General features: G+C 40.5%; 2 protein-coding genes across 8 annotated transcripts in view; one reads left to right on the forward strand and one right to left on the reverse strand.

Moving 5' to 3' along the window:
* The window catches only part of EGFLAM (EGF like, fibronectin type III and laminin G domains), a 73,115-nt gene extending 69,703 nt beyond the window's left edge, over window positions 1-3,412 (forward strand). For all 3 annotated transcript variants that reach the window (XM_085568132.1, XM_021552052.4, XM_085568131.1), the window contains 3 exons: window positions 577-660; window positions 1,730-1,833; window positions 2,334-3,412. In XM_085568132.1, the coding sequence (XP_085424258.1) occupies window positions 577-660; window positions 1,730-1,833; window positions 2,334-2,488 (343 nt within the window). In that variant the 3' untranslated portion in view covers window positions 2,489-3,412. The remainder of the gene's footprint in view (window positions 1-576; window positions 661-1,729; window positions 1,834-2,333) is intronic.
* A 5,230-nt stretch (window positions 3,413-8,642) lies between these two features.
* Window positions 8,643-24,483, reverse strand: part of LOC110482369 (LIF receptor subunit alpha) — an 87,013-nt gene continuing 71,172 nt past the window's right edge. For all 5 annotated transcript variants that reach the window (XM_085568133.1, XM_021551576.4, XM_021551569.4 and 2 more), the window contains 7 exons: window positions 22,650-22,829; window positions 20,953-21,054; window positions 19,205-19,372; window positions 18,440-18,601; window positions 17,288-17,381; window positions 16,675-16,753; window positions 8,643-16,024 (listed from right to left, as the gene is read on the reverse strand). In XM_085568133.1, coding sequence (XP_085424259.1) covers window positions 15,386-16,024; window positions 16,675-16,753; window positions 17,288-17,381; window positions 18,440-18,601; window positions 19,205-19,372; window positions 20,953-21,054; window positions 22,650-22,829 — 1,424 coding nt within the window. In that variant the 3' untranslated portion in view covers window positions 8,643-15,385. The remainder of the gene's footprint in view (window positions 16,025-16,674; window positions 16,754-17,287; window positions 17,382-18,439; window positions 18,602-19,204; window positions 19,373-20,952; window positions 21,055-22,649; window positions 22,830-24,483) is intronic.

Here is a 24,483-nt window from a genome sequence, read left to right on the forward strand (position 1 = left end):
TTGGCCCAAGTTTCAGGGACCTAGAAATTAAGATGCCTGAAGTATAAACGTGATGAGGACATTGTATCTGCTGAGTTTTTTAGTAGAAACAAGGACAAAGAATAAATAATTAGAGTAGTAGCTGAAGAGGCTGCATTTATTAGACTTCATCTTTCCAAACATCACCAGTCTCAACCTTCCCTATATTTCAGATGGTTTGTAGATCTGTTATAGGTTGCATGCTTATTTACTCTTGTAAAAATTTATTTATTAACCATATTTGCAAATTCCCCCTGCGGTCTCCTATTAGGCCAAAGATCTGTAGATCACTGACTTCATAATTCCCTGCTGGCTATGCAGAAGCTCTCTTCTTGTTCCCATGGAAAGGTGGTGATGGTACCCTGACTCAGGGAGTTTTGCCTGCTTGTCCATGAGACTGACTTTACAAAATAAGAGCACTGCTGCTGGCAACCCAAAGGACTCCACTGATTGCCCCAAAATCTGAGCCAAAAGGGAGTGAGGATGCCTGAGCAACTTGGCAGGCAACTGGTCCTTTCAAGGAAGGCAGTTAACATTTCAATTTTTTTTTAATTGTAGCTACAATCTGGGCAGTGGCATTGCTTCCATCACGGTGAACGGCTCTTTCAGTGATGGCCGGTGGCACAGAGTCAAAGCTGTTCGGTAAGTGGGCAGGCTTCATCTGGGAGGCACTTGGGAGCCACCCTGCCATTAAAGATGCTGGTTGGTGTGTCCGGATGCTGGTGGGGTGTGAATCACTGCTGCTCCACACTCACACGTCACTTAGGAGTGGAACTGTTAGCAGCTTGGCTGTTTCGGGATGATGTACACAAAGATTGCTGTATTTGAGGTGACAGTGCCAATTCAGCACAGCCCAAGGCAGGCTGCCAAAGTCATGCGGGGCTATTCTGGGGCTGTGACAGACATGCTACTAAACCCATACCATTTCGGTTAAGAGTATTTTTTCTTTAATGTCTGCATTTCAAAATTCCCTGGTGAGCATTTTGTGGGCTGGCACAAGCATTGGAGCACAGACAGTGTAAACCTAGTTTTTCTATTTAGAGGAGGTGCAGACATCTTGCAGTGTATATATAACTCATATTTATAACTCATTACCTCATGGGAGGCAACTGTGTCCAGCAGGGAAAGCATACATCTCTCTTCATGAGAGGTTGATTCCATGGAAATCACAGTCAGACATTTAGCACAAATTGTTACCAAATTCATTGAGAATAGGACCCATCAAGTAGCTTTTCTGTTAATACTGTTATTGACCTTATGTAAAATGGCTCTAGTGAGAAACAAAACTGCCTAAAAGTAAGTTTTACCATAGCTTGCCCATTTTTTCCCTTCTATTGAAGCTTCTGCTGTTAACTTTTAACATCACATTTGATTTTTAACAACAGATCAGAATGTGCCCATTCTTTCTGTCCCCTCCCTGTCCAATTTGATTATTTTCCATCACTTTCTGCTCTGCAAATGTGTCCTGCACACTTTGCAGGTTTCTTTGCAGGACACTTTGCAGGACAGCTGTAAAAAAAATACCAAAACCTGGAAAGTCTGGATGGCCATAGTACACTGCGTCTTTGGGTCTTCCCAGTTCCAAGCCTTCATTGTGACCCCAGCTAAGCTCTGAGTTGCTCTGGTGTCCTGGCGAGTGGAAAATGCCGCTGCTCCTCCTCCTGTCTGATTGTAGGCTGGATGAACAAGAGTGATTCACTTTTTGTTTCAGGGATGGACAGTCTGGCAAAGTAACCGTGGACGATTATGGTGCCAGGACCGGTAAATCCCCTGGGAAGATGAGGCAGTTAAATATCAATGGAGATCTCTATGTAGGTGGGTGCTAACTATTCACATTCAGGACACAGACACAAGGTCAGCTGCAAGGCAGGGCTTTCCAGCTCTGTCCAGCTCCTGGTGGAGGTGCCACACAGCAACCTCTAGTCTGCCACAGCCTTTTTTATGTGAGGAGGCCTCTCTGAGTGGGATGTGGGAATGGGTATAAGAAGGGACGAGCACTATAGGACACCCATGGTACTCCTGGCATGTACATAGAAACAGCAAGAAGCAGCTTGAAACCCCACACCTGAGCACAAGCTGATTCAGCTCTTGTTGATGCTACAATTTCTGAAATATATAATTAGTGTCCTAATTCATTACCTCCTGCTTATCCCCTCTTTAGTTTCAAGTGCTTAAAAATGTTACTTAAAACAACACAGAGAAACCTGTATGTTAAAATTCCCTTCTGAGGTGCCCTAGGAATGGCATTGCTAGGTGTGCAGCTGCCAAGCAGGAGCAGATGCCCATGTTGGTGCTGACGGCTGCCTTTCCCACAGGTGGCATGAAGGAAATTGCCCTGCACACAAACCGGCAGTACCTGCGGGGACTGGTGGGCTGCATCTCCCACCTCACACTCTCAACTGACTACCACATCTCGCTGGTGGAGGATGCTGCCAATGGGAAGAACATCAACACATGTGGGACCAAGTGACAAGAGAGGAATCCTGGTGCTGAGGACCCGTTGTGTGCTTGTGTGTGTGGCTGAGCAAGAGCTTGCTGATGCAGTCCTCTACAGCTGGACCATGTTTGCCATCTGCGAAGGTGACAAAGCCAAAGGGAAACCCAAAACCAAGAAAAACAAAAGGACATTTTTCCTTTCTCATTCCCTCTCCTGTCCAAATGAAACCAAGCATTTTGTGTATGAACCATGCCCTCTACCCCTTAAGTGTTTAGTGAATGCTAATGGTTGTGCATCAGTGCAAATGGCAAAGTGTGATGTTATAAGTAGCTCAGTGACTGTTTTGTGGTCCTTAGGTTATCTTTTGTAGTATCAGAGAAAGCAATCTTGAAACACCTGCAATCATCCCACCCTGCAGTGATGCATTGACTGTGCTGTTCAACAAATACACCATTGGGCAGCATATTTCTGCAATCACATGTAGGTCCTGGAACAAGCAGTTCTCCTTATCACTCTCTGATTTAGCTAAATTATGTTTCATCCTGTGTAACAGGATAACAGTTACAATGACTGGTTTCAAAATATTGTTGTTTGTTGAGGAGGAAAGTTCTTACAAGTCTACTTTTTTATTACAAGCAACAAAAAAAAAATGAACCAATTTTGTAGAAGTAATTTTATACTTGTCTATTTTTTATAGCAGCAGCAGACCTGCTTACATGGCATCACTTTTAACATCTACATGTACTCTACAATTAGCTCTTTGCACACTTTCCTAAAAATAGAAAAGTGACCTGTGGCTTAATGTCTGTATTATACAGTTTTAATGGGGATATTTGCGAGTTATGACCAGTTTTACATCTGACTCTTTTTGTTCTGTAAATTTTGTCAGTTTAAAATTGTACATTATGAAGCTTTCCTGTCAGAACCAGATTAAAAAATTAGGAAAAAAAGAGGAAATACTTGCTACTGTGGCATTATAATTTTTTTTTTTTTTTAGAAAAATGAGAAAAGATATTGCAAGAGACCTTGGAAGGTCACAGTCCTCTTAAAATGTTATGTTTTCTAGGCACTGGACCAGCACTTATGCAACCTTGATTGCCAAAGTGTAATTTAAGCAGGCAGAGTGCTGTTGATACACTGAAAGAGTAGTCCAGAATTTCATAACTTGGAGATTTTTCTTCCTTAATTCTTTGTTCGAAGTGGATGAGTGAGCCTGTGAAGGGGCTGGGGGGAGGAAGAGAGACCAACTATGCAGCAAGGCACTCCACAGCCTGCCACGTGCCTGTGGCAGGGGACCCACAAACTTCCTCAGGGGCACAGACTCATCTGAATGCCTGTGAGCTGAAAGGACCTGATGTGGTGAAAGCAATGGATGTGAGGAGGTTTCTGCTGCATTTTACTGTGCCCAGAGTCCTCCTGCCCCACTGAGACCTCACACATATTCCCTAGATTCATCCCACCTACAGCAAATCTAGATAATGGTACAGGCAAATTCCTGCTGAGGACACCTCAGCTCCTGTCCTGCATGCTAAAGGGACACCTTGTTCTCTTAGGCTAAAGATACCTTGTAGGTAAGGTAGCAGTGGTCAAAAACAAGTGCAGGCACTTATTAGAAACAGAAAGTAAAAGAAAAATACATGGTGGTGCCATCATGTGATGTGCAGCTGTGCTCTGTCCTCTGTTCAAATGATACTTCAGGAAAAAATTTGTAGAAGACACAGGCAGCTTGCAGAGGAACTGGAGACACTCATGGCTCTCCTCCCAGGAGAAGCAAAGTTTTGTTTGGCTTGGGAGCCCCATGGGGAAGGAGAAACACTCTGTGGCTGGGAAAAAGCAGGACAAAGTATACCAGATCAAAATGTGCCTTTGAAACGAAAGTAAATGGAATTGGATGCCTTGGGGTGTAAAGTGAAAATGTGCTGAGTTTGAAAAAGAGTGAAAACTAAAATTTCTGGAGGCTGAAGATGTTTCTGTCTACTCAGTGTAGCCCTGTGGGAGTGTCTGAGCTTGGATCGTGCCTGAAAGGGAAAATTCACATCTTATGAGCTTGAGGGGTTTTCCAGATGCTTAATGACCTGTCTTGACCTGTCACAGAGTAGGGGGATTTGACTGGCTGTAGCCCTAATCCTCTGGACATGTGCTGGTGTTGATGGGGCTCTTCCAAGGTCCACAAACAGCATCATCCTCTGCTCTGTCTTATGTGCCGTTCCTTTCCCATCCTTTCGTTTCTGTCGCAGGGTTTGGAGACCAGTTCCAAGACAAACATCTGGTGGGAGAGGTCTCTATTTTAAGATAATTTACTGCAGAATACCGGGTGCTTTGGTACGAGGTGGTGCTTCTCCAAAACAAAAGCAACTCTTCTGAAATGTCGCGTAGAGAGGGGTGTGGGTAGGAAATACCTCTGTTGTTGTGGAAAAAGAAGAGCAGCAAACGGCAGCTGCCCAGATGTTTCCAGCTCTGCTTATCACCACGCGGGAATTCGGGGCTGGCGACATCACCCTGCAGCGATGCGGGCTGAGCACGGGCAGCACAGCTGCACGGTGCCGGCCGGGCCAGCGGGAGGAGGAGTAAATAGCAAAGATCCTGAGTGGTTTAAAGGATTCTTTCTGCATCTTTTTAAAGACAATCTGAGAAAATGTCCCTCATCTACGTCTCCACTCTTCCTGGTAAAGCTTGGGGATGGGTTTACTCTGTGGTTTCCACTCCAGGGGCTGAGCAGGAGACCGGTACAGAAAATCAGGAATATCTGACCACATGTCGAGGTTCTGCCCCTCCTGCCCTCTGCCACCCTCCCCACCGATGCTGGGTCAGGGAAGGAGAAAGGAAAGGTGGACAGTGCATGGCAAAGTGATTAGTCATTTTCCCAGGAACTGGCCTGCATGTGCTGCTCGCTGTCTCCAGGAATGTTTATTAGTCACAATCCTCATTGCTTGGGCTGACTCAAATGAAAGGCATGACCCCAGAACATACCCAGAACAGGGTATGTTCCTGCCGGTTGGAGCCCTGTCCCTTTTGATGCAGTTACTTGTGCAAACCAGCAGAGAAGTTAGCAGCCACAAGAGCTTGTACCTCTCTTTGCAATTTTATCTCCTTCCTTAAACTGCAGTTCTTATTTTTCTTACTAGTTTTCCACATTATTCCCAAAATATGTAACATTCCACTTAGTAGGGATAAACACCTGCCTTGATGCCAGCTTTGGTGGGCTGAGTCAGGCTTTGTGCTGAGCACTGGCTGCTGGCCAGAGCTTCTTCCTGGTTGCCCCTCACTCTTCCCGGGGCAAAGTGTATCTTGCTGCTCTCCACTACTCCTCCATCTCCATGGGAACCAGCTACTAGGAGTCAGAAGTTAGGTTTAATCTGCTTCATCCTAAAGGAAAATAAGGAAAAAAGAAAAAGAAAGCAAGTGAAGGCTTTCTAAAGCCAGATGAGACTTAGCAATGCTCACTATGGTTGGAAAATCCTTGCTGCACTAGTTTGTCCTGGGTCAGCCAGGAGCTCATTTCCATCCTCGTCTTCCAGCCCCAGGGAGGAAAAAAGTGAAGAGGAAGAGGAGGAGGGGGTGCCAGGGTTGGGAAGTTGCCCATTCCCTGGATGGAGTATTATCCTGCAATAACTACCTGGTAAAAGTTGCTATTTTGTCAGCCAGGCTTTCCTTTTGAGAAAAAAAATTTCATTCTGTTTGAATGGCAAATTAAACTGGGTGGAAAATGTATTGTTCCAGCTCTGCATGTTCAGCTTCCTCCACAACAGCATTACCCCTCGAGGGGCAAATCTCACTTTAAAGGACTGGATAGGGTACAGTCATGGTTTACTCATGGAGAGCAACAACCATGTCCCATCAGATAGATATATCTTTTATCACCATTTTATTTCTTGGGTGGTGGGGAGATGGGTGGGGTTGTTCCGCTTCCCCAACTCTCTCCCTCAGTTTTTTCATTGGTTTGAGTGGGCACTGTGGAGTCCACAGGGCACCGTGACGTTGTGCTCTTGATTCTGCAGTTTGGCATTTCACTCATAAATAACAGCCTGGTGCCAGCACCTGTGGTCACGGCAGCTCTGCAGGGTCCTGGCTTTCTGTCCCTGTGGACAGGACTTGCTAATCTGTGAGTGCCCTCTTGTCAAACCCCTTGTGATGGAAACTGCCTGGCAGTGCTGTGACCAACTGCCCTGATTTCTTTTGAATATCCATTCACTGTCACAGCATTTTTCTTTGTTCATTGTGCACTAAGACAAAGATGACACTGTTCCTCTTCCCCTGCTCTTTCTTTTTAAATCTTCCCTCAATCTTTCTTCCTAGGAAAACAACTGTGCCAGTTCTTTCAACACCATCCCCACAGGCCATGTTTTCCAGCACTTTTTGTTACTGAGATGTAGGGAGAAGCATGGAAGAAATGGAGCTGCAGAGCATGGACACCCCATGTTCTATCTCACAAAATAGCAGCTTTCCAACCTAATTTTTTGCTTTGCAGACTTAAATGGCAACCTACATCATCACTTTTTGTGGACATGGCAGATTTTTCCTAAATTTTTCTGTCTTTTAAAAACATGGGAGGAGCAGTATCTAATATTTTATTTACCATTTCACCTGCTTCCATTTTTTTTTTCCTCTCTAAAATTTTTAGTTTTGGCATCAGCAAAGCAGAATTCAAAAATGGGATCACCCATTTATAATTATGTTTAGGCAGCTTTCATTTGAACTGATTGTTTTTCCCAAAACACAGATTTAATAGGTAGCAAGTGTTTCATACAGAGGGACTTTATTTACGTGTTGAGAGAAACCTTCTCTGGTTACAAATCCGAGCATGTACTTCAATGCTACAGCCAGTGCCACAATGGGAGCAACCAGCACTGGCAGCACAGGGAGACTCAAACAGAAGATACAGTTGTGTGCTGGAATAAGGCCAGAAAACATGGATGGTCTGACTCCTCTCCACTCTCATTGTGATGGCCATGTATGGGACAGTTCATGGTCCTCTGCTGATGCTGTTGTGTATCTCCGTGATGATTGTATCTAGTCATTCTAGCTGCCCAGGAGCTGTGTTAAATATACAGCCCAATTGGATTAAACTGGTTTTGCTAGACATTGAATGAGCTGTATCTGAACACATGCAATATCTTTAGAAGATATTTCAAGGCCATCATCCTGTTAGATTTTTTAGACCTGAGACACAGATGATGGAGTGAGACCTGTCTGATGGAGTGAGAACTCTTCCCTGGTGTCCCTGCTCTGACCAGAGCATTACCAGGGCTGGAGAGGGCACCTGTGGGTTTCACTTCTGGAACGATTTTAAGCCTTTCCTCATTTCCACAGCTCTAAATGCCTTTTGAGAGCAGTGCTCAGTCCCACTAAAGGTTCTTAATCCCACATCTCCCCAGTGCTTAGCATGCTCCCACACCCTGCCCAGTTGCTGTCACATCAAGCTGCACCTCTCTGCTGTTGTGAGGCAAGGAACTGACTCTGACTTTCAAGGATGCCTCCAAAGAGATGGAGACAGCACAATGTCACTGTGCCATGATGGTTTCATGTGATGTGCTGTGGTGTACCATCTGTCATTACACACTAAGTTAAGGTGTCATTCCCAAGTAAAGGTGCTGTGGGTTAGATTAGCCACACAATTCTTTGGCTGTGACTAGGACACCAAATGACAAAACATAAATGGCCTCAAACATAAGGCCCACGACGATTAGCTCAGTTCCACTAAAACATGCTGAGACGGTGCCCTGTGCCACCCAAACCAAGCCCACAGTGCAAAGCCTGGGCCCCTTCATCCTGCCACTTCATCCCAGCACAGGGCTGTCCCCCATGCAGAATCTGCAGGGGCTGATGTCTGCACACCCTCAGCCCAGGTGTGCAGTGGGATCACATATCAAACCCCAGCTGTGTTAGAGCTACAAGCCAAGGAGGACATGGGTAACTGACCTGGACCTTTTCCTATCGCTGCATTGTATGCAAGGGCAGGAGAGCTTCAGTGGGCCTTGGAAATGGTAGGGTCTGTTGTGCTGAGGAGAAGCCGCTCAGGGAGTATCTGTTACTCTACCTATCAGGAAGCCAAGGCTCTGCTTGATAGATTCTGTGGTTATTTACTCTGGCACAAAATTCAAATAACTTTGTTTGTACTGGGGCATGAGCAGAATTTAACTCTTAATTAAAAAATAGATGGGAAAACAAATAATAATGAAAACATGTAAGAGTGTAAGAAAATATATTTATTAAATTTCATGGCAATACTATGGCAAAATTGTTAAACACATGCTTACTTTTAGACACTCAAGCAATACAACAGGAGTTACATTAAGCAAGCAAACTAGGTTTAAAATGTATGCAAAGTTGTATCTTAGTGTTAGGTTAGTCTTAAATGTCAACTGCCACACTGAAATATTATATCCCCAACATGATCCCATGCTTCCTTTTTTAAGCATGCATTTGTTTAACGGTTTAGCTGATAATTTTTCATAGTGATACACTTTGTTGAATCAGTATTTTACTTGGCATGCTACAGCTTCATTAAAGTGCCTTGTGATGATTTTGCTAAAATCATGAAAGATGTAATTTTTCCACAGCAGATTTGGAAGCTGGAAAATTTCAGTATCATTCAGCAACAAAAATATGCTGAATGACTTATTAGATTTAGTGTGTTATGAAGACTATTTTTTCAGCTCAATCTACTGATTTATTCTCAGAATTAACTTCTATAGATGACTATGTCATATTGGCAAACAATATTTTCACTAGTATTTAACAAAAGTCCATTAAAATCTTCATAAAAACAGAACATAAAAAAAACATCTCTAAGCAAATTATTTATGCTGTAAAAAATATGGTATAAAAAGAGCTAAAAAAAATTGAACCTATTCACAGTGTATGTTTAAAGTTACAGCATTATAGTACAATGTTGTGTGTTTTTTCAGGTGACCTGCATGATTCCACGAGTTCTGATGTTTTGTGTGCCACATCAGGCTTGGAGTTCAAATTGCTGTTACCTTCAAGTAGGATTTCAGATATGATATGATTCAGTTGTCTTCTCTTTTTTGCTATCCCCAGCTTTACAAACTTTTGACATGCTATGAAAATGTAAAATATTTCCAAAACCGTTCTTGAACCACAGTTAGAAAACATTGACGGAGTGATGTTCAAGGAGTCTTTTTTTATTGACCTTTCTATTTTACTTTGCCCTGCTTGAGCTATTAATTTGTAAATTTTTCTTAATCCAAGTAATGAAAAAGTGAAAATTTCACTTTTTGTTTTGTTCCTGGGTTAGTTTTACTCACTACTTTTTGCACAACATGAGACCAAGTGAGCTGCAAAGATATTGAGCCTTCTAGTGGAAGCTGTCCATGAATCTCCACTGAAGCTTGCTTTCAGTCAAAATGCAGATTTTGGACTGTCCTAGAGATTTTGTTAGGTATCACATTGAAAACCAAGGATTTAATCTGCTCTGGTTCACCACAAAGTCACCTGGACAGTGCTGTCACAAGAGGAGGGTGAGACTGGAGAGGGATTAACCCCATCCTCTCATGAAATACCCTGCCATTAGACCAGCTCACCTGAATGGGGATGCTGAGCCCCTGCCCTCCAAAATGCAGAATTCTTCTGGAGGGTTTTTTTTTTTTTTTCAGTTGTAAAAGCAGAAGGAATTAATAGATCTTTTTGTGGGGGAGAAGTATTGTCATGAACCCTGGGACAACTTATAAAGTTACAGAAAGCCTGCCAATATCATCTGAGGTTTGTTTGTTCAACATGCAAAAAGGAAACCAACACTGGCTATCTTAGAAACACTGGGGAAAATCCAGACTTATATTAATGGGGGAGGGGAAAGAAAATTGTAGAGGAAGAAACTATTTTACAGCTCCAAATGAGATATCTAAGACAATCTTAAACATAAGAGAATTAAACACTCAAACACTTTTGAATCCTTGTCTAGCATTTGGGGTCTGAGACTGTGTTTCCAGGCTGTCAAAGGAAAAGACAAGGGAAAAAAACAACAAATACTGCCAACAGAATCTCTGAGCATCATCCACACATGGCATCACTTAATGTACAGCACCACAAGTGTTGCAAAGTGTGTTGGGAGGAGCACAAGACAGCAGGGGCTTTCTCTAGACAAAACTGTCTCAGAAGGTACATAGTCATGTACAGGACTCCAAAAATATCACTTTGGCAATTGCAAGCCGACTTCCTCTGCCATATGCACCTAGGCACATGATGATGCAAGCACATGTGTGCATAAAGCACTAGGACTTATAGTTACAAATATTAAATGTCATTTGCACTGAAGTCTTAGTCAAAGTCTGTGGCAGAACAGAAGATGCTATTTACATGGGAAGCTCTTCATAGATGTATGGTACACAGAGCCTTGTTAGCAATCTCATTCTCTAAATGTTACATTTTTCTAATATCTGTCAAATTATTTTACTATATTTCTATCTACTTGTAGGGATACAAGTATTCTATTTACAAAGCAGTATTTATTTAAAAACAGAGCACAACATTTATCATTGCCTTTTCAGAGTGATGTCTTATCACCTTCTCTCTCCAGTGCACCAAATTGCTTTAATTTTTGTGCCTATTCATGTTCAACTGAGTATCCTGGAGAACATGATCACAGGAAACAACACAGCACTAAGCTTTACCCAGCTGAACCTATCAACAACAACATAAAAAAGTGACTTGAAAATGCCTCTTCAGAGCAGCCTAAAGCTTGAGGTCAGCAGGAGTGTGCTGTTGCCACGTTCTTAACAAAGTAAAGTTCTGGTCCCCCACATAAACCAAAGATGAAGAAACATGGCACCATCTGCCAATTATGCCATGACAAAAACACAGTGACTGGCTCCCTTTGGAAATGGTTTACCCATGAAAGCAGCAACTAGAGATAATAAAGATAGCAAATGTCAGTTACCGGGTGCTAGGTCTGCCTATACAGCCACTGCATAGCAGGGGAGGTAATTCACTGCCTGCCTGTAATATTAGCTTACTATTTTGTTGAATATTAACTAGTAGTTCTGTGAGGTATATCACATGCAGATCTACCTTTCCAAAATCTAATACAAGCCTGAGATCCCAGATCTTGCGCATGTCAAAAAACAAATATAATGAATGTGTCAAATAGGAGAGTGCACAATGATACATCAAATGTGACTGATGCTCCACATGTACAGTGAACAGTACAAAAATCCATTGCAAAACTTAAATTGTCACATATGACAGGCATGGCTCAAAAATAAAAAGCAGCAGAACCAACTACTTTCTTCAGAAAGCAACTGCTTGGCATTAATACCCTACATCTCCAAACACTGACGCTGGAGGACTGAAGTTAGGTGGGACACAATCCCTTCTGGTCATATCCCTTCTGGAAGTTGTTGGGTTTTGTTTTTCGCCTGATTCTTTTTAAATTTTTTTTTTAAAGCTGCACTTTTTACTCTTCTAAAAAATAAAGTAAAAAATACAAAATAAGTAAAAATAAATGTTCAATAAAGGATGAGATTTTTTACAAAAGTATAGTAAGGAAATGCTCTTTAAACTTTAGGATGCCTAATATATTTCTCAGAAAAAAACTTGTCCGAGGAGGCTCATCAGGAAGCTAGAAGGCACTAGTACAAAGAATCTGATCCCCTCTGAAGCTTACAACTGTGTTATCAAAGAATTTAGAGGCTACAAGAGAGCACCATGCTTTGAAAGAGTATTTGGTTCAAAGACATTCCTAAAGATGCTTCTTTGATTTAACATGGCACTTGGGCTCAGAAATCAAGTCTGTTCCCTGACTATCCTTGTCATTCATCCCTACTGCTCCACACACCCAGGGATGGCTGATCACAACATTAGCACACCACCTCTGCCTATGCATCTGAATTCACTGCTGAAGATCTGAGATAGGCATTTGAAAGGCAGCACTGAATAGGCTCAAAGGAAACCACAGAGGTGAAGCAGCTGAGCTTTCAAGTGCTGGAATGACAACTGCCTACTGGCTCATCAGCATTAAGCAACAATCATGCTATAGATACTGCATAAGCCTGCCTCTCTCCCACATCTGCCCCACTTTTCTTACTGAAGCAATTGCTGCTAAAAGATCTTTCTGACCAGCACCCTGAAAATCAGAATACTAGGTATATAGTCAAGAATTAAAAACAAAAAGGAAAAAAAGAGAGATGAATAATTAGGTCAGAGAGTTTATAACATCAACATTGAGGCACAACATGCATTTTCCTTACCTAATCACTAAGAAATTAAGCAATTTAAAATGTTGTCGTCTTTACTGAATAGGAGGAGCAGCACACTGGGAAACCTGAGTATGTGAAGTTTATGGTAAATTATTCACCATGTGAACACTGAGAACGGTCCTAAACTGCTTCCTGTGAGAATTCTGTGTGTTCGCTGCATCTGCCCTGATTTCCAGTCTCCAAATTAAAAATTGCTAGTACACTCAAACTGCAGTTTGATTTTGTTTCTTGCAATACACAGCCATATGAAAAGCTGAGTTATTCTCCATGGTCAGCTATTCTGCTACAGAGGTCTTCTTTTTCTCAGTTGTATTACCATACAATATTGATTGCTCCTCTGCACTGAGAAACCGTGCTATTAAAAAAACCCTAACCACTACCCATACACGTTGTCCATTACATCATCTGCTTTCAATTAAAAGCATATTGCAGCAAAAGCTAAAATTCACCTTAGGAGCTGGACACACTAAGCCAAATCTACACTAGTGAAAAGAAATACTCTTAAAAATAACATTAATGAAAAATAGTTGTTACTATTAAGATTTAGCCTCCTGCCAGCTATCAATCACAAAGGGCTTAACTACTTCCTTTCATGTGTTAGTTTAATGTTCTAAGTAATGGGCTATGACACTTCCCTTGGTCACAAATGGATGTCGGCTCTTTGCACTGCCTTTCTTCCCACCTGCAGCCCTGCTAATTCAAAGACTCAAAAAATGAATCCTATGTGCACTTTCTGTTCTTTCAGAGACACCTTGCACTCTTGCCAGACCTTCAGATTAATCTGTTCTTCATTTCTTCACAGTTCACTCTTCAGAGAGGCACACACAGGAAGGTGTTACCCTAGGGTAACTATTTAGTGCTTTGCCTTTTTGTTGGTTTTGAAACATCTCTATACTTTTGTTCTATGGAGATGACAGAGATATGTCAGCCTCTGAAACTGAACCACGCATTGCTGTGATTATGTTTAACCTTATGCTTGGTTTTATTTTGATGTCCAGATCATGTGGTTTGGAGACCAAATGTCTTTCAAGTCATCCTTCTAGTCTATTCTCACACCTTTACAACTAGCAGCTGAGCCAATTCAGTCTCCTGTTTTGTTTAGAAAACCATTCCCATGTCTTATTTATTAAAAAAAAAACCCCAAACCCAAAACCAAACAACAATCCAAACCCCAAACAAAGCACAGTAGCTAAGGAGATGGAGACTAAAAAAAAAAAAAAACCGGTTAGAACTTTACAGAGACCCTTTTTGATCAAGCTCTTTTAACATCTGATGCCTTCCCACTGTTTTACAGCAAGAAACAGGTAAATGTCTCAAACATTTATCCTGTAAGCTAGTGAAATTCATGTATGCCACAACCTGAAATTTACACAGTGAAATGTTACAGTTACAGTTATTTAGAGATACACATGGGAAAACAAGCATTTTAAAAGACGATTGTTCTAAACACTCCTTTAAGCACACAGATGTACATAATTTAAGCTTTCTTTGCATCACATATCTGGTAAAGGAGAGGTAGAATTAGCGGCACTAAAACCTCCCTGGGTTTCTCCCTGCCACTAGAGAAATCCTACCTTGTACCCCCAGGTAGGATTTGTATAGAAGGTCCTGTTGGGTTGACACCTAAGATCAAAGATCAGCCAGGAAGCAGGTAATACAAAGCTAATACGATAAAGACCATCCAGAAAGCAATTTCTCCTCAAGGACTTAGTCCTACTACCTCTAATTTCATGTGCCAAACTGCATCAGCAACTAAGGTAAGTAGACAGATTTCCCCATGGCTTACATTTACTGCATAGTGCAAAGACTGCTGAACACTGAGGGTGAATGGACTACTGTACCACTTCAAAGCAGGAGATCTGGAGCAGAATCTATGAAATACAAAATGTATTAGTGCAATACATTAGGAAAGATTAACTAACCAAAAGATAGAAAAAATATAGAGCATTATAAGTTTTTGGGTTTTTTTTAAAGGATGTTTTAAATTTTATGCAGTTCTTCTTGAGGTTTCAATCAGTGTTACAGTTCTTTTCCCCAAGTTTGTACCCCTGAGTCAAACATTGAATAAAGATTGTACAGTAGGTACAGAAATTAGTGTCTAGTTAAAAAGCAACAGATTTGAATGGCCATTGCTTTCTAAGTGTTAAACAGTGACAATAACCTTCCATACAGGAAAATAAAAAAAATAGCACTCTCATTTGTTCTTTGTTTACAACTAGGTAAAAGATCTCAACAGTTTCCCACCACATTGTTTCCATGTCCTAGGATGAGATTTGCTATAAATTAAACCTTCAGTAAGGAAATCTGTTGGTGCTGCATCCTTTGAGTCTGCATGGTTGAGAACAACTACAATAAAGCAAAGCAATCTTTCCAAGTTATAAATTGCATGAGACCACATTTTTCTTGGAGCACTGTGTGAAGGTAGGCAGAGTTCTTTGACTATAATTTAAAATTGTAAATCCAAAACCCCTTACATCCAATATATTTTACTAGAGTAATAACTAAATTGCTATAATTTTGGCGTCTCAGCCTCTATTACAATGGAATATTAACACTTTGACTAACTTACACATGATAACATTCAGCTCACTAGCACTTCTGCTGACTGTCTCCAAGAATAATTCATGCCTTTTGCACTTTTTTTCTTCCTTTCTTTACAATATCAGGACTAAAAGCTTATTCAGAAGGCAGGTTCACGTGCAATGAGGACTCACTGTTAATCATTTGGTTTGTTCTGAAAAAAGTGTGTGAAGGACCACCCTGTGTTAATGGGTTTAGGAGAGTCTTCATCATCTTTTGGGGGAAGCAGAAACTGTCGTGAATTAATTGAACATGGGCTCCCAAAAGATGCATTTTCATTGTTGCTTTCAACTGATCCAGGAGAGTCTGGAGTGCCCATGTTCCAGGTGTTTGTGTTTGCTTGAGGTCTGTAACCTGCAGTTTTATCCAATTCTTCCTCCACAGGTGAATGACCCTCTATTTTCAGAGCACTGATAGACAGCTGCATTTGTGGCTTATAGCCTGCTGTAGTCACTAAGTCTGTTTCTGGCTCCTCCTCTGGTTTAATTTGAGGTTGATACATTGACTGGATGTCAATATAGACCACCTGAGATGACCCCCCAGGTTCATCCATAGGGGAATTTGAGATTTCCTCTTCAATGATAGGGGGGCAGTAGGAGACAACAACGTGGTTCTCCATTTCTGAGTCAGAACCATCTTCAGGCACAGTGGTTTCTGCTGCTGGGGACATAATCTCTGTGTCTTCAATCTTTGGAGCTGTAGATTGTGTTTCCACCACCTCAACACTGTTCGGGGTGCACGGGTTCATTTCCAGTGTTTTTAGTGTCTTATTCCCCTGAAATGAGAAAAAAGAGAAGCTAAAAGTTCTGGAAAACCTGAAAACAACAAGCTGCTGAAATTACAGCACAGCTTATGGATTGTACTCATCCCATGGCCATTACTACAATACATTAAAAAAGAAAAATGTGTTTATCATTTTCTGGCTCACATTCCTTTTAATGTTATAAGTACTTTATGCAAATTGAAGAGACTTGAGATCTTGCAGTAAGTGTTTGAGAACTCTCTCCAAATCTTGTCTTTGTATAAGCCATACCTGAAGGCTGTTTAAATATTATGCCCATCTCCAACTAATGTATCTACCAGGACAATGGGATATGGCAGATCTCCATACTTCCTGCTTCTTCTAACACTTTGACAAATCTGAGTGTGTTACTCCTGTATTCTTATCAGGTACTGACACTTCTCACTAGCTGGAAGAAGAGAAATGCAACAGTCCTTTCCTAGTTCAAACACTGCAAGTAACTACATTAACAACAACAAAGCTCTAGATAGCACCTGAAAAAGTTACTCAGTAAATTGGCTTGTTTCCCCCTTCCACAGAGTTTTTTTCCTACAATTGGAACAGATGAGTCAGTTTGCAAAAGAATTCTTTAACTGGTTTTATCTTTCAGAAGCTTAAAATACTAGATTTAAAATAAGGTTTACCTCACAGATGTTCCTCTGAAACTGCAGTGCCTTACTGTTCTCAGGATTTGGGATTTCTGGATAAAATGTTTCTTTAATCCTTTAAAGAGGAAAGAATAAACTGTTATAAAGATAGCAAAGCCTGAAACAGATTGTGAATACACAAAAGGAGTCAGGACACCTCCCTTTAACTCAGAATACTGAAGACATCTGGTGCAAAGATTTAGTGTGTTGAACTTTCAGTGAGTATAATGGAAAAAGCAGCAACCATTTTTTTAAGTTGGGAATTTAATATGCCACATTTACTAAAAGTTGAAGGTGGTATGTCTATCTTTGTTTGTAGAGGGCACACAAATTACAGTATTTCGCCAGTGTTATTTCCATTTGGAACTTTATAAATGTGTTCACTGGAAGACAGGCTCCTGCAAAAACTTTTTGCATTCTTCCCTCTGAGGTTTCTCCAACTCAGTTTCTTCCTCAACTTCCACATGGTGTTTTTGTCACACACTTTTTAACAATGGCCACTAACATCTTTGGGTATTTAGAGAAAACAAGGAGTAACTAAAATCATGGAAAACCCTAGCACTAAAGCAAATACTTCAGGAAAAGATGAGAACCCAAAGCAGGCATTTACCATTCTCTCTTTCGGTAGCAGAAGGTGCTGGCCAACACACCCAGCAACACCACCACTGCGACAGGGATGAGAATTGCAATGATTAATCCTACAGCTGGGGGATAAGAAGAAGAGAAGACAGTAAATATACAATGATAGTATATAAAACATTACCAGTACATTTTATGCCTTTTCTAATATTCTCCCCAGTTAAAGACCATTCCATTAAACTCAGCTAGTGCAGTGGTATGCCAGCAGCAACCTACACCATCACCCTTCCCCTTTGCTGGAATTCACAGATTCACTGATAACTACAGGAACCAGCAGATATTCCTCTCTGATTGTTTAATTACAGAAGGCTTCATGGGCTGCATAAGACTCATTGCTATGGTGATTCTGTTCTCACTATACACTGGCATTGCACTTTCATGCTACTTGAGCTGGCCAAGTTTCTGGTAATGGCTCTTCTAGGCCAACAACTAATTGCATAAACAGCATTGTCTTTTATATGTTTTACAATGCTTCCAGTCCCTGGGCTTTAGCTCCAATAGATCTCCATTGCCTTCTTCCATTGATATTAAATGCCTCAAGCTTGATTTTCCATGTATTTTAGTTGCACCCCAGTGTTTAGTCCTTCATAGGAAACACTTTTTTTCTCTCATTCTCCAAAATCAATCTTTTAATTTTTTTTTTTTTTTTTGTAATTATCTTTCTGTGTTTGCTTCTGTCAAGGGATCAATAAAATTGAATTCAAAGCAGAGAATCATCTGTTTACAACTCTGAAACTGATAACTATTTCCACAATAACCTTCATCCACCAAGTATTATCAGATATCCATCATGGGAAACCTGACAAAAACAAAGGGCTGTTTGAGAAAACTAAGCTCAGACTCCACTATATTTAGTAGTAAGTTAGAAGTTATTTTTTATGCATACATTACCATGAACTACAAAGTAGCTATAATAGGAAAGGATCTTTCCCTCACTCTGAACTGTTATTTTTGTATTTATAAATAACCAACTAAATAAAGGGAAAAACTAGACTGTAGGCCCAAACCACTTACAGGACCAGAAAAAAATCCACAAACCAACAAAATAAGCTCAGCTTTAAATACATCATACAGCCCCTGTACTAAACACAGGGATATGTCTGAACAGGGATAATCAACTTACAGTCCTCCTTTGTCACCACATAGAGGCTGTTTGGAGGGCTCAACCCACCAGCAGTGTAGGCTTGTAGTTCCAGCTGGTAACTCGTTTTGCCTTGAAGATCAAGTATTTTCATAGACTTCTTTGTTAGGTCAGTGATATTGTTAACTTTAAGTTCTGGATTCCCTGTTTATTTGGTAACAGTAAGAAAAGCATAACTTCATTAGAAAGGACTCAAAAAGACAACCTCAGCTTTAGCAGAACTGTCCTGAAGTGAACAGATGAAACCAGAAGAACAGTGCGTGTAAAGAAATGCTGAAATAAAGAACCCTATCACTAAACATCACAGGAGTGTGCTACTGCTGCTGCAGATGGACTACATTTCCTTACCCTCCTGCATGTCCTCTTATGAATGTGAGTCAGGCTTCAGTCGTGACAGGACAGGCACTGGAAGAATATGCCCTATTAAATATAGCCATGTAACCTCTCCACCTCATCTACCCAGGGTATCTGAGCACAGGACGGCATGACACCTTGCCACTGCATTACTTTATGTCCCCAGTGAGACCGGGTTTTCTCCAGCTTTTGCTTTATATTAAAAAAACAACTGGGCTAATCACACAAGAAGCTGATTATTTTAAATGCCTTTGTCACATATCAGGAGCACATTATAACAGTGAGTAATGCAACTGAATTAAAGACTCTTTTTTATTAAAGTGAAATGAAATTATTAAAAAATAAAAAGGAAAGATGTAAGCAAGAAAGTTGCAATCTACACAATCAACTTACCTGATTCTGAAAGTCTAGGTTTTAAAGCATCTTTTTCACCTTTTGCAAAGGAAAGAAGATATCCTTTTAGAAATCCTCGGCATTCTTCAATAGGAATGTCTTCCCATTTTACCAATATAGAATCTGAAGAAGTTTCTTCAACAATAAAATTTGGTGCAGTTTTTGGAGCTGTAGGGAGAATTAAGAGGGAAGAAGCCAGTAAGAAATTACCTTATCATAAAATGTTGAAACCACGTAAGTATTTCATCAGTTTTATTTAGGAGCTACCATTTTCGAGCCTTTTCCTTGAGACTCCTCACTGTAAAGTACATGTGAAAGACTTAGCAGGAGTCTACAAAAATACAGCTATGTTGGACTAATTGTTAATAATTATATGGCAGTATTAGCTACTAAGAGGTGCTAGAGGAAAAATTTCTCTTTGGTCAGCCTTCTTACAGACCCATACATGTAAATACTCTTCTTCCTGCAATAAACCCAAAAGATTGTATAAACATTCAGAGGATACATATTAGCTTTTACAAGCTTTAACTGTGAAACTTCATAGCCTGTTTTAAGACTAAAAAAAAAATCCACAGTTCTACCATCTCAGCTAAAAAGAACTACTCTTAGCAGTTTACACAAGTCCTTGTTCCAATACGTGAAGCCTACTGAAAGTGTTATAGCAGATAATGCATATGGCCATGTATAATGTCAGGACTTAGCCTGACATTTGGCTATGATCCAGCAGGACTGAATTCATGTTTAAGAATGCATCCATTTTTGTCTTGATGGAGACCACTGCACTTTCCAAAGGCAAATCTTAAGTTTTAGAATGAATCTATGCTCTTGTGCATTTCTCAGTTCCTAGTAAGTTTCTTCTGCACGTTCAATGCATTTTTAGTCCCTCAAAGTCATTATACCTGGAAAGCTTCTGTCTGATCTGCTCATAACACACATGGAAAACTCTTCTGGGAAACCTTTCAGAATTTTTGCAGAAATACAAATGGCTGAAAATTGAGTTTCTGGTAAAATTGCCTTAACCTCACCTTCAACCTTTGCAATGAAATAAACAACACCATTTCCAAAGACTCAGATTATGTCAGCAGTTCAGTTTTCTAGGCAAAGTATTTTAGCAGAAAACACATTAAACTTCAAAGTGAAATGGGTCCTGTAGTTACAATACAATACAATACAGCTGTGGTGTTAAGGGGTACAGTCATGTCCAGACACCTGGGAACAGAAAGCATTTAGACTAATGCATCTTCAGACCAGCAAAACTCAGCACTGGGTCAAACCCCAGTTACCCAGACAGGGCTGGTGTGGGACAGAATACAATTGCAATTCTCAAAGTGGTTTGTGTTCTAGGATCTAGCTTGGATCTAGGAAGTGCTTTCAAACAGAAGTGTTATGGATACTTTTTACATTTGCTGAGCTGTACCAATGTGCTTGGAAGTTTACTTGGACTTGATGAATCAAAAAAGTTGTCTCCTCTTGTGTAGAAGGGACCACAGACATGTGGTTCAAATTATGGCTGTGAAATGCTGTGACACTCCTGTGCCACCACATAAGCTGGAAAACACAGGGTTACTGCATATGCTTGGAACTGGAAGTGGCTGGAGAAATGTGTTACAGTTATACAAAGAGAACAAACAGCAGTCAGTAGTACTGTGTGGGGATTCTGGTTTCTGTCTTCTGCCAACACTGAGCTAAAAAATAGACACAGACTAAGCTCACTTTGCAGAGATCCTGAATGATAAAAGTGCACTTACGCAGCTCTTTCATATACCCAGTTACATTTTTCAACAACTGATATCCCGTGGATTTGCAGCCATACAGAGAAAAGTTGTATCTCACGCCAGGTTTGAAGAGATCTGCAAGAGAAAATTGCTGTAAGAATATGCTTCAGAAGAATGATGCTTTTAGATTTCACATGATATAGATGTATAAATACATATTAAAAAATTACAAAGTGTAATGGTATAAATACCATCCCTACTTGTAATTTCTACAATAGCTATGCCATCAGATGTGGTTTAGAAGTAACCAAATCTACCTCCCAGAGAAAGTTTAGTACTAAACAAAGAGGATTCAAAACAAGCTACTCAAATTGCATAAACTGCCCTTTCCATGGGGAAACACAAATTGAAGTTACCAGAAATAATCCCCTTCCTCTCCTCCCACAGGAGCCATGTAGATCGTGCCTCCTCAGAAATACAAATGCATTTTGAAATAACCAGGCTTACTGAAGAAACAGTACAAAAGATATACAGAAAACTTTAAGAAACGACAGTGGAACAACTTAGCAATGAACTTCAGTCTTGAACTGACTTTAAAAAACACAGATAGTCATCAAATTTATGCTTCCCATGTCTTTGGTGGAAGCACAGGTATTTGATACTATAATGTGTAAATAATTTTCCACTTTCTGGGATTTTCTCAAATCAGGTCTGTACACTACTTTCAAGGCTTTTACTGAATAAGATACCACTGTGAAACTACACAGAAGTCAGCTGGGTTTTACAAGAGTTCAGGTCCAGCCTGAGAGATTCTCCTAGCAGGAGTAAGAGCAGAGGTGGATTTGCCAGCTTAAGCCCAGCCCTAGCAGCTGAATAACTCATAAAAGAGTCACATGCTGCAAGAACCATCCCAGTGAAGAGCTCGGGAGTAAAGCAGTGCATCATTGGACAGACACAGTATTGTCTGCTTAAAAAAAACCAAAAAAAATCTCTAGCTAGGCACAAACACAAACAACATGGACACAGTGTTGTAATTACAGACAGAAAAACATATTGCCCTCACTCTTCCAGGTCTCACTCCCCTTCAACTTTCCTGTGTACACAGCTCCAAGCTATTTCCTCGAATGGAGACTATAATACTAAATTTTTCTAAAAGGCAAACTATACCCTTATAGACAGCAGAGAAAAAAAATCCCGCATCTTTAATGTGCTGCTACTAGTCCCACCACAGCTGAATTTCATTTCCCTGATCTGCCCACCAGCATCTAGAGACCTGGAATGTGCCCTGTTCCAGGAAATTTCAATAGTTGACAGCAAGCCAACACATGGAGGTCACACTTAAAAAAAATCTGCCTCATGTAAAAACAACGGATTAGTCCTCTCCCATCCTGAGCAGTATTGTTTATGCTTAGAATCCAAATAAAATCCCAAACCCTATATTAACCATTATGCACTAGGCTGAATTAGGAAATAGTGACATACAGCTAGAAGATGTAATTTCAAAACTGTTAATAAACACAGGATGATAAAAGTTAAGTCAAGACTGATATTTGGATTTGGTAAGACTGTGTAAGAAATTAAAATAAACACAGTACCAAGAAGAACTTCATTTATTTACACAAGTACACAGCAATCAAACCATCTGCAATATATAGCTTCATGCTACTCTCATTCCACTTGCTGCTCAGGATCTCAAACAGAAAGACCCACAAGAAAGTATTCTGACTTACCAGATTTTATCACTGCATTTGTTGTATTTGAAGGAAATTTCTGCCAGTCCACACTGCAGGGTTCAGACCCAGATGAATGACACCATTTTACTATGTAGCCACATGTCATGTTGGGGTAAGAATCCCAAGAAATATTAATTCCATTTCCCATTGCCATGGCCTGATCTGTTGTGACATTATCTGCAACAAAGATGACACAAAAATCCATCAAAGAGCAGACACTTATCTGTAACCCAAGATAAAAGAGAGCCTTCCAGCCACAGCACAATGGCTTTATAAATGGCAGTCATTTCTAGGAACGAGAGGCATGAGAGTGAACTGTGAATTCGAAGCAGTGCACTCAGCTGAGCTTTCTGGAGTGCTCAGAATCAGACATAGCCTGCAGCAAATCCCTCAGCCAGCCTTATGATGATGAGAAATGCAGCAGCTCAGGACTGGCTTAAAAAGCACTTTTTCAAGCAGAAAAAGCAGATGTCAGGTTCAAGTATGAATTAACACCAATATGGCACGAGCCTCCAGCTATAAATTCCTGCTGTCATTTCATCAAATGGTTTGCTTTGTGTTTCTTTCAAAGTGTCTTGCTATCACTCGCCCAACCACAGATAACCATTCTTCATGAAGAATCAACAGCAATAATCATGTCCCTGGTGAATTTTATGGAGGCTTCAGTCTGCCAAGGGTAAATTATACAAGAAAGAAAAAAAAAGCTTTGCCTTTAATATATTTTTCTTGTTTCTGATTATCAAAGGTTTAGCTGCCCTTGTGAAGTGATCAGATCTGGGAACAGCTTCTGATTCCTGCAGCCGCCCTCCATGGCTGTCCATCACATGGGACCCCGCAGAGCTAAGGGATGGTTTCCAAAGGCCACCACAAAAGGGGTGGCCCCATGACAGATCTGCAAAAACAATCTCAGGGTTTCAGTTTTGCTTTTTCTGTGTTCTCATTTATGCTCCCCGTTGAGTCTATTATTTCATTTTATTAAAGCCATAAACTATGGAAGGCTGAAGGGCAAGGACAATTTTTAAGAATCAGTGCTATGAAAACTTTACTCTCACAGATGTGCTGCAAATGTCAAAGGACTATCTATTTCTAAATAATCTTAGCACACAGTTAAGTGTGCAATTGTTTTGCAGCTTGCTCATAGCAAGAAAAAGACATGAATAATAAAAGTAAATCAACTCCACAAGGGCTTTGATACTTTCTCCAGAAAAACTACTATGCATCCAGTGAAACTACATTTCTATGATGCTGGATAAGATCATATTTCCAATTAGCAGACTTTAATTTTTCTAGTTACAGAAAATAGTTTTTTTACTGACAGTAATCACATATGGTCTAAAAAATACTTAAATACATCACACTCCGCCTTATTTTCTGAGCTAAATGACTAGGAATTCACCATGGGCAGTACTGCTCATTTTGGTATATTTATAGGTGCAACCTAGACTAGAAGAACAAATAACTACTAGCACTAGACCACTACGGTGATAGGAGAGCCTGGATCAGGCAGATTACATGCCCCAACACTCTACAGAGCACCTTTTAGAGACAGTGACTAATTATGGCAGTGTATCCTTTGTTTGTGTCTCAGCAGATCTCCAGCTTCAGACCCTCTGCTCTCTTATTGACATGAAAATCACTTACACACTGTGTACAGGAAGCAGCCAGAAAAGATGTCTGGGCAAAAGTGCCATCCAGTTATTTGAATGAGCCATCTTGTATGACTCCAGTCAGTGACTCAATTCCTATACTAACTCAGGAACAAATCTTTAATGAGTACAAGTTGGGTAACACCAAAGGGAATCTCAGACATCTAAGAGAAAGCTATAAATGA

The sequence above is a fragment of the Lonchura striata genome, chromosome Z (assembly GCF_050655825.1).
Source record: "Lonchura striata isolate lonStrDom1 chromosome Z, ASM5065582v1, whole genome shotgun sequence".
Taxonomy (NCBI): Eukaryota; Metazoa; Chordata; class Aves; order Passeriformes; family Estrildidae; genus Lonchura; species Lonchura striata.